General features: G+C 61.4%; 1 protein-coding gene across 3 annotated transcripts in view; it reads left to right on the forward strand.

Annotated features, from left to right (window-relative positions):
• TEAD4 (TEA domain transcription factor 4) overlaps nt 1-8940 on the forward strand; it is a 68184-nt gene extending 59244 nt beyond the window's left edge. For 2 of the 3 annotated variants that reach the window (XM_049694774.1, XM_049694773.1), the window contains 3 exons: nt 2775-2911; nt 3739-3891; nt 4052-8940. In XM_049694774.1, coding sequence (XP_049550731.1) covers nt 2775-2911; nt 3739-3891; nt 4052-4165 — 404 coding nt within the window. In that variant the 3' untranslated portion in view covers nt 4166-8940. Of the gene's footprint in view, nt 1-2770; nt 2912-3738; nt 3892-4051 lie in introns of all 3 variants that reach the window. The other variant, XM_049694775.1, reaches the window with a different exon arrangement.
• The last annotated feature ends 258 nt before the right edge of the window (nt 8941-9198 follow it).

Genomic DNA, 9198 nt, shown 5'->3' on the forward strand with positions numbered 1-9198 from the left:
CCGCACGCAGAGCCGCCGACAGGGGAGAGTTTCAACAGCCCCGTGTCACTCTGGAAGGCACCCCGCGTGCCACCCTGTGGAAGGCACCCCGCGTGCCGGGCCCGAGCCCTGGGAGAGCTTGGTTCCCGCCTCGAGCGTGCTTACCATCTGGAAGGGGCAAGGCCAGGCCCTGCCAGCACAGGGTGGTGACGGGCACGTCCCATCCCCGCGGGGCGCTGGGGAGAGCCTGGAGGGGCCATGCCAGCCCTGCCCAAGCCCGGGGCACAGTGCACGGATTCACATTTCCTCATCAACAGTTAGGTGACTGTTTTCATGTCTATTAGGAGAAACAGAATCCCTGATGTCATGGGTATGACTGCTTAGAATAAGAATGAGGTGATTTGAAAGAAACCGTTAGGGGCGGAGTGGGGCGTGTGGGGAGTGGGACGTGAATAGCATCAATCAGGGGGAGGACGGCAGTGGCTGCATCCGGGAGACATCAGTTCACGTCCTGGCCTCGCCCCCTCGTCCGGGCGCCTGCCCTCCCCAGGAGCCGGGCTCCCTGCCAGCTCTTTTCCAGGCACGGTCCACGTTCCTGCCCTGCGCTCATGTGTCTCAAGCACACACGAACTGTCCCCCAGGCCTTTTTGAGGACGTCCGACGAACTGGGTCTCCGAGGAGAAGCGTGTGGCTCAGTAGAGAGAACAGGAGACAGAGAGCTGGTGCTGTCCCCGGGGCCAGGTTTAACTGCACAGCCCGTCACAGCAGCAATTAATTCCCAGCCCACCGCAGGCCTGGCCCACCTCCGCAGGCCCCTGGGCGCCCCCTGCCCCGCCCCACGTCCACCACAGATGCGGGAGACTGCTGCTCATTTTGGAGTTTGGTTTTTCTCCTTTTCTTTCTTTTGGCCACGCCGTGCAGCTTGTGGGATCTTTGTTCCCCAACCAGGGATTGAACCCAGGCCCCCAGCAGTGCCAGTGCAGAGTCCTAACCCCTGGGCGGCCAGGGAAGTCCCTGTAATTCATTTTCTTCTTTCTTCCTAACGGCCCCATGAAAGCCCTTGCTGGGCACACTGAAATGTATGCCATCTAGGTCAACACGGAAGCAGCCTTTATTTTCATCATAAAGGTAACACATCCTCGGGGCTTCCTTGGTGGTGCAGTGGTTGAGAGTCCGCCTGCCGATGCAGGGGACGCGGGTTCGTGCCCCGGTCCGGGAAGATCCCACATGCCGCGGAGCGGCTGGGCCCACGAGCCATGGCCGCTAAGCCTGCGCGTCTGGAGCCTGTGCTCCGCAACGGGAGAGGCCACAACAGTGAGAGGCCCGCGTACAGCAAAAAAACAAAAAAAAGTAACACATCCTCGTTCTGCTTTATGACCTGCTTTTTTCTTTCTTTCCGTTCAACATTATGTTGTAGTCAGTTCACAATAGTAAATACAGGTCCCTGTCGACACGGTGTGTGGCTCTATAATATTTCTGCTGTGCCCAAGACAGTTGCCCCCCTGCCAGTCTAGAGGGTCTTCTTGCTCTTGGAAAACATCTTTCCCCAAAGGAGAGAAAAGTAACGACTTTGATGGCCAGGGGCAGAGCAGCCCGGGGCCCGGCTCTGAATCCTGCTGGAAACTTCCCAGGGTTCTGGGGCTCCCTGTAACTTTGTGCAGAAGAGTCCTTGGGCTCAGAATCCTTACCGCGGTCAGGAGCTCCCCTGCATTTGTGGGGCTGCACTCTGGGTCCCGCTGGGCAGGGATCTGGGACGCATTGTGTGGATGGGAGGAGAGCCTTCCCCCTAAGAGTAAGCCTTTTGTGATGTTTGCACACTGCTTCTGAGTCTGAAGCTGCTCTGTTAGCACCTCAAACGGGGTGATTGGCTGTGGAGCCCAGGTTCCAGAGTGGGGACCCCTCAGTGGTTGGGGGCTTCGCCGAGGCACCGAACAGCCTCACCCAGCGTCTCTCGTCTGGGCGGGAGAAGCAGCAGAGCCGGAGCCTGAGGACCCAGGGCCCGTGACTCATCCGCTCTGTGGCCTTGGGCAAGGCCTGCGGTCGGGGAGCCTGAGATCAGACTGAGGCCCCCGTCCTGCCTTGTCCCCCTCGCAGGGAGTGGGTGTGAAGTCATGAGTCTTATTACCCACCTTTCCTTGGGGGGGCAACTTCAAATCGCCCCAACATGCAGCAGGAGGCGTCCTGGACCCTGCCTTCAGGCGCGAAGCTGATCAGAGGCCCGGGGGCTCCCACGCCAGCCTGGGGAGGGGTTCCCTTTGGCAAACGGGCTCGATGAGAGGGTGCTAACCAGACTTCTGTCGGGCACAGAGCTCTCAGAGCAACTGCAGAGGAGCCCAGCGGAAGGAGGCCGGTGTTGGGGAGATTGGTCCGGAGGCAGAACAGAGATGCAGAAGGTCAAGGGTGGCCGGGCTCGCGGTGCCCCAGAGATGGCGGGAGGCCAGGCCCCCAGAGCCACTGCGGAAGGGACACTGGCAGGGCCCTAATGTTCTAAAGACCGATTTGGGGCCCCGCCTGCTGGGCTGTTGGTACCCGGTGGGCAGCAGGGCCGGGAGCTGATGCAGGCCCAGGTTCTTACCATTGTTCGGGGCACACGGCCTGACTTTGCACCAGGCCTGCGTGTGGATGGACGAGGGAGCTTTCCGAGGTCCTGCGTCCACGTGTTTTCTGAGCCCCCTGATGGCGTCCTGGCCCTGGGGCCTGGGCTGTGGCCCCAGAGGCCTCCTCGGTGCCGCCCCCAACAGGGCCCCTCTGAGTTACCGCCCCTCCTTGGTCTCCCCTTGTCTCCCTCCAGGCAGACCTCAACACCAACATCGAGGACGAAGGCAGCTCCTTCTACGGGGTGTCCAGCCAGTACGAGAGTCCTGAGAACATGACCATCACCTGCTCCACCAAGGTCTGCTCCTTTGGCAAGCAGGTGGTGGAGAAACTGGAGGTGAGCACGCGCCGCTGCTCGCCCGCCTGGGCGCCAGACCGTCGCGCCCCTGCGGCCCGGGCTTCTCACCTCTGTGCCCAGATATGTCTGAATGAATGCAGTCTGACCCTCGCCGTGCCTCTTCATTGACAACCCACCTCCCGTCCAACACAAGCAGAGCACCTGCCCCCCCTCCCCATCCTGGTGGGCCTCACCTGTTGCCCGTCAGGTCACGGGGAGCCGTTCCAGCGCCCCAGAGCTGAGCTCCCCTACGGCTCTTAACCCACGACCTCTCGGGTGGTTCCGGACAGCAGCGGTCTCTGAGAAGCTCTTTGAGTTAGTTATTTCTAGCGAAATTTTAATTTTGAGGTCGCTGTGGCTCCACGTGCAGTGGTAATCCCTTCCCTAGTTGCCCCGATGGCAGCATCTTACATACCTAGAGTGGACCATTAGTAACCTGGCTGTTGACACCGACGTAGCCCACCAACCCGAGGCAGATTCCGTCCGTTTACACGCACTCACTTGTGTGCATGCCTGTGTGTGTGCGCCCAGATGTGTAGCTACCCATACGTGACGGTTCCGTGGCCACAAGGTCCCTGTGGCCCGTCCCCCACGTGCGGCCGGGATTGAGCTGTCATTCCGTCTTCGTCTCCACGTCTTGAAGCTCCTTCCTCCGATACCCGGCGTCTGGGTCACAGGGGGTGGGGGGTGCTCTGTCTCGAGGGCTCCCTGGGCTCTGCCCGTCCTTCCCACCTAAGGCCGGGCGGGTTGTAGAGCTTCCTCACGGGGCCGGCCAGGCTGGCCGTGGGCGGCGGCCTCCTAAGCCCCACTGTCCCCGGGCCCCGCAGACTGAGTACGCGCGCTACGAGAACGGCCACTACTCCTACCGCATCCACCGCTCGCCGCTCTGCGAGTACATGATCAACTTCATTCATAAGCTGAAGCACCTGCCCGAGAAGTACATGATGAACAGCGTGCTGGAGAACTTCACCATCCTGCAGGTGTGCGCGCAGGGGTGTGCGCGGGGGTGTGTGCGCGCAGGGGTGTGTGCAGGGGTGGGCGCAGGGGTGGGCGCAGGGGTGGGGGTGAGAGCGGGCGGTGGGCAGGGAAGGTGGCATGCTGTCTCCTGGGCCCGACCCCCTCCTCCCCTCACCCCTGCAGGTGGTCACCAACAGAGACACGCAGGAGACGCTGCTGTGCGTCGCGTACGTCTTCGAGGTGTCGGCCAGCGAGCACGGGGCTCAGCACCACATCTACCGGCTGGTGAAGGAATAAGAGACCGGGGAGCAGGGAGGGGGGCAAGACATCGTGTGCGCAGGGACGCGGGGTGGGGACCCGCGGGGGCAGCCCCCCCCAGGGCGCCAGGAGAGTGGAGGTCATGACTCTTCTACCAGGAACGTGAACCCGCAGTGCCTAAGCCCAATAAACGCAAGACCTGGGCACCTTCAGAGGCCCCGTCCGGCTGTGTGAGCCCCGGGAGGGGCTGAGGGAGCAGGCGGCTGGCTGGGAAACGGGCGGAAGCGGCCCCGGGGTGCCGTCCTGAAGCCAAGGCCCCAGTGGACTCGGCCAGGAACGTCCAGACGCTGAAGCTCAAGATGGGTCAGCCCCTGCGCTGCACTGGAGCCGCTGCCGGCCACGCTGGGAGGCCTGCGGGGGGCGTGGGTCCTCGGCCACCTGGGAGTGCCGGATGCATCCGCCCTGGCCACCTCTGCTGCTGCTGCTGCCCCAGGACAGCCGGCAGGGAGGCGCGGCCCAGTCCCGGGGGGGTGGGTTTCAGGTGTGGAGGTGACTGAACTCTCGGGAGGTTGGAAGTAGACGCAGTCAGAGCTCTTTAGGTAGTTTTCATCCGTCTCCAGGCATGGGCTCCGTGGCCACGCTGGCTGCCCGGGGTGGGGTGGGTCCCAGGTCAGGGGAGCCTGAGACAGCGAGTGTGGGAGTGCAGTGGTGCAGCCAGCTTTTGAGTGTGGGCGGTGAGGCCAGAGTCACGCGGCCTCCTCTGTGGTGGGAAGGCCAAGACAGTTGGTCAGAGGTCTGCGGTGGACCAGTGGTTTCTGAGACCACGCAGTCTGCATGGTCTGTGAGTCTCACCGCAAACCCCTCCCAGCCAAGAAGCCTGCCGGTGCCGCCTTGGAGCAGCCCAGGCCGTCCACGCCGTCCCTAAGTCCACTCCCTCCCCAAAGGTCAGGTTCTGTGCCCCGCTCCCCGCTGCGCCTGGAGGGGACCCGCGGAGGGATTTCCCTGCTCTGTTTCTCCTGGGAACTGGCCTCGGTCCTCGTGTTCCCTGCTGCCCGAGCTGTCTCAGCGTGAGTGTCCTTCCTCCCTGTAAAGGGGGATGGGCGCAGTGAGGAGGAAAGATCATGTCGGTAAAGGGCCTGGTGCAAGATGCACCAGATACAGTAAACATTATCATCATCCCCTTATCCCTGCCCTCGGGGCTCTCGGGGCCCGGCTCTTTGCTGCCATCTAGCGGCCATTTGGTATCACCTCTGGTGGGGAACCGCAATTCCAGGAGCCTGGGGCCGAAGGGGAACAAGATTCAACCTGCAGGTGGTTTGTGTGCCCAGCACTCAGGGAGATGTATGGGGATAAGAAGCGAGTAAGACGACGTTGAGGAGGTGTTACGGAGCAGTTAGGAGCAAGGGCTCTGGAGTCAGGCTGCTAGGATTGGAATCCTGGTGCTCCGCTACAGACTAGCTGCGTGGCCTTGGGGCAAGCTACCTAATTTCACTGTGCCTCAGTTTCCCCGTCTGTAAAATGGGTATAACAACAGTACCTACCTCGTGTATGCAGAGTGCCTAGCACGGTGCCGAGCACACAAGCGTGTTCGATACATATGCGTTATTATTCATAGCATCTGACTCCTTGCAATCTGAGAAGTCAACCTGGAAAACTCTTAAGTGGGGTGAGCGGTCCTCAGAGCAGCTGGAGTTCAGAGGTGGGAGGGGGCAGGGCGTGGAAGGTTCGGGGATGAGGGGGAAATTGAGAGGGGCTGCCCCTTGAAAGAGGGGCAACGTCTAGGTAAGCAGCCTGTGGACGGCTGCTAGGCTCCATGCCAAGTTGTGTGACCCTCGTGCGTGCGGGGACCCAGCTCCCCCTTGTGGATGATGTGATGTGGAGGGGGCCTTGGGGTCCCTGAGAAGCACTCACACGTCCTCCTCTGGTTAGTGTCTGCTAAGGCTCTCCCGCCCTCCCCCCTCCCAGCCCCTGTTTCCGGGGCTGTCAGAATAAGGGGAGCTCGTGACGCCTGCCCTCCCAGCACGACTGAACCTTCCAGCAAGGGCTTGAGAAGCGTGTGTGAGCAGCCTCTGGGCCCTGGGACGGATGCACACACTAGGTCCCTCGTTTTGTATCGTGGGTGAGGGCTGCCAGTGCAGCTGTCGGGTCCACGTGTTGGCTGTGCGTCTTCCCTTCTCTTTAGGAACTGACCTCAGTAGCCTAAGGGACACTAACCTACTTAGAGCTGGAAAGTCCAAACCGGTCACAGCCACGGAGAACACAGGTGCAGGCGCCTCTCCCCACGGTGTCGTGCAGACCGCGACCCTCGGGGCCCGCAAATGGGAGACCTGACCCGGGCCCGCCTCTCCTGCAGCCTCATCTGACACCCCCCTGCGCCCCTCCCCGCCTTTCGGCTCTGGCCCTGGAGAACTGTCACTCATTCTTCAAGAGCCAGCATGGAGCCACGTCTTCTCCCGCAGAAGGGCAGGTTGCTCCTGTCCTGGTGTGGAGAAAGCGTTCCATTCACAACCCGTCAGAGCACCTGCCACGCGTCCCTGGACAGAGGGCCTGTGTCACCTCTTCCATCCTCACCCGGGGGCGCTGTGCTCTCCCCGTTTTAAAGATGAGGAAGGTGGGGTCTGGAGAGGCCGGCTAACTCGCCTGAGGCTGAATGCGTTTATTCACTCGCTTAACACACGTTTATTGAACTTCTGCTTCGTGCCAGGCGCGGGACGTACTGATGGCCGAGACAGACGGGGTCCCTGGGAGCTTGCGTTTTACTGAGGAGGGAAGACAAAGTGAGCGGGTGAAGGACGTGCAGACTGACGGGTGCTGACAGGAGGAGAGGGCGCCGAGGCCGCGGCCTGGGGGCGGGCGTGACGCGTGTCCCGGGGACAGCAGGGAAGCCACAGCAGGAACCCAGAGATGCAGGCCCAGATCCCGCCCAGGCCCTGCCCCGCGCTCGGGAAGGGCTTCGGCTTTTTCTGCGTGTGATGGGAGGTCCTGGAAGTGTTTTAAGCAAGGGAGTGAGACTGTCGGGTCTGATTTCTGGGAAGCAGCACTGGTGGCCGTGGACCACAGAGCAGTGCGCGTCCTTGCTTCCGAGTCAGCCTTGCCCCCTGGGCTCAGCATCTGGCTGGGGAGACCGTAGCTGCCCTGCTCTGTCACTTTCTGTAACCTGAACCCATGTCTGGAACACAGCAGGTGCCTGATGAGCGTTTGAAGGGTGCCCGTGTGCAAGGTGTGACCCGTGCCTTTTGGGCCTGGGAGGGGTGATGGGTGGGTGTCCCCGAGCCTGCGGGATAGGACTCTGCTGACATCAGGAGTCAGCAGGCGGGGATGTGGAACCAGGATGGGTGCCTGACCCATGGGGTCCGATGGCCCAGCAGACAGTGCCCCAGTGACCACCAATGACCTTCCATAGGGTGGGTGACCTGCATGCGACAGGAGTTTGGGAGGCGCGTGTGACGCGGCCCCGCCCTTCTGGGACCGGAGCCAGGCTGAGGAGCGCGGGGCTGTGTGTACCAGCTTGGGGCCCCTGCTCCCTGGCCCGCCCACGGGGCTCAGAGGGCAGTGGGGTGGAGTAGGGCCCGGGTGTCCCTTGTTAGCAGGGGTGGCGACAGCAGGGAGCCCCACAGGGACCGGACCACCAGTGCACACCTGGGCTGCACCTGCCTGGAGGAGGGACTCGAGCTGGAGCGGGGGCGGGCTTGATTTTCCCCCTCATCCCAGAGGTCACCGCGTTTGACCCCTTCTGACATTACTGCCCAAGACAGGAAACGAGAAGGTAACTCCGGATAAGTTGTTCTTGAGAACGGAAGCCCCGGAGCCAGGCTGCTCCAGGACTGAGTTGGCTTCTTACAAGTCGTGTGACCTTGGGCGAGTGACTTACCCTCCGGGAACCTTTGTAACCTCGTGTGTGAAATGGGAATAAAGTAGGCTGACTGTGGGGAGGAAGAAGGTGACCGCACCTGTGAGGGGGCAGGTCCACACCTGTGAGGGGCGGGCCCACACCTGTGAGGGGAGAGGTCCACACCTGTGAGGGGCGGGCCTACACCTGTGAGGGGAGGGGTCCACACCTGTGAGGGGGCGGGCCCACCTGGCCCGCGGGGCGCAGCGGGGCAGCGAGTCAGCGAAGAGGACCATCCCACCCCGGCCACGGACGCTCATGTGTTCACACAGGACTCACACACGCTGAATACACACACACACACTTAGGCGCACACACACACTCCTATGCACTATATACACCTACACACACTCATACACTCACCACATACCTACTCACTGTATACACACATACATACACACATGCACCACACATACCTACACACAGTGTATACACACACACGCTTACACACATTCATACACTCATCACGTACACACACGCGTATACCACACACCTACACACACACTCACCACATAGACGTACACACACACACACGCTCATCGTTAGAGAGGCAAAAGCTCTGCTCCGATGCCCCTCGAAAGGCAGAGAGGAGGCCTCGGGGCTCCGGGTCGGGCAGACTTTCCTCCTCACTTTGGGGGGGGGGGGCAGAAACAGGGGAGCAGGTGTTCTTCATTGAGAAAATAACTCTCGAAAGGGAGGGCCAAGCCACTCCGAATAAGAAACTGTCCCGAATTTGGTTTCTGTGTTACTTCCTGAGACAGGACGGGTGTGGTGGGCATGCACCTTTGCGGAAGGCTGGAGCCCAGCGGGAGAAAACCGTGTCTCTGAGCTCATGGATGTCTGATTCAACTTTAAGTTTTTTGTATTCTGCTCTGTAAACCCCCTCTGTCTCCACATCTTCAGTAAAGTCTGCTGCACACACAAAGGCTTTTGTGCGAGTGATTTCTTTGTGTGGAAATGAAGGAGCCCCAGGCGCTGTTGGTAGAGCACAAGGCAGCCGCTGCAGAGCCGTCCAGTCTGGACCAGGCCGGGGGAGCAGCGTCTCAGAGCCGTCCACCAGCTGACGGCTCCTCCCCAGAGGACGGGAGAAGGGGCCGCGCGCGGGGTGACGTCCCAGCCCGTCCGAGCCCTTGGAAGGATGTGCCTTGGCTGCCATCCGAGCCAGTCAGTCGCCTCCCAGCTC

The sequence above is a fragment of the Orcinus orca genome, chromosome 11, assembly GCF_937001465.1.
Source record: "Orcinus orca chromosome 11, mOrcOrc1.1, whole genome shotgun sequence".
Taxonomy (NCBI): Eukaryota; Metazoa; Chordata; class Mammalia; order Artiodactyla; family Delphinidae; genus Orcinus; species Orcinus orca.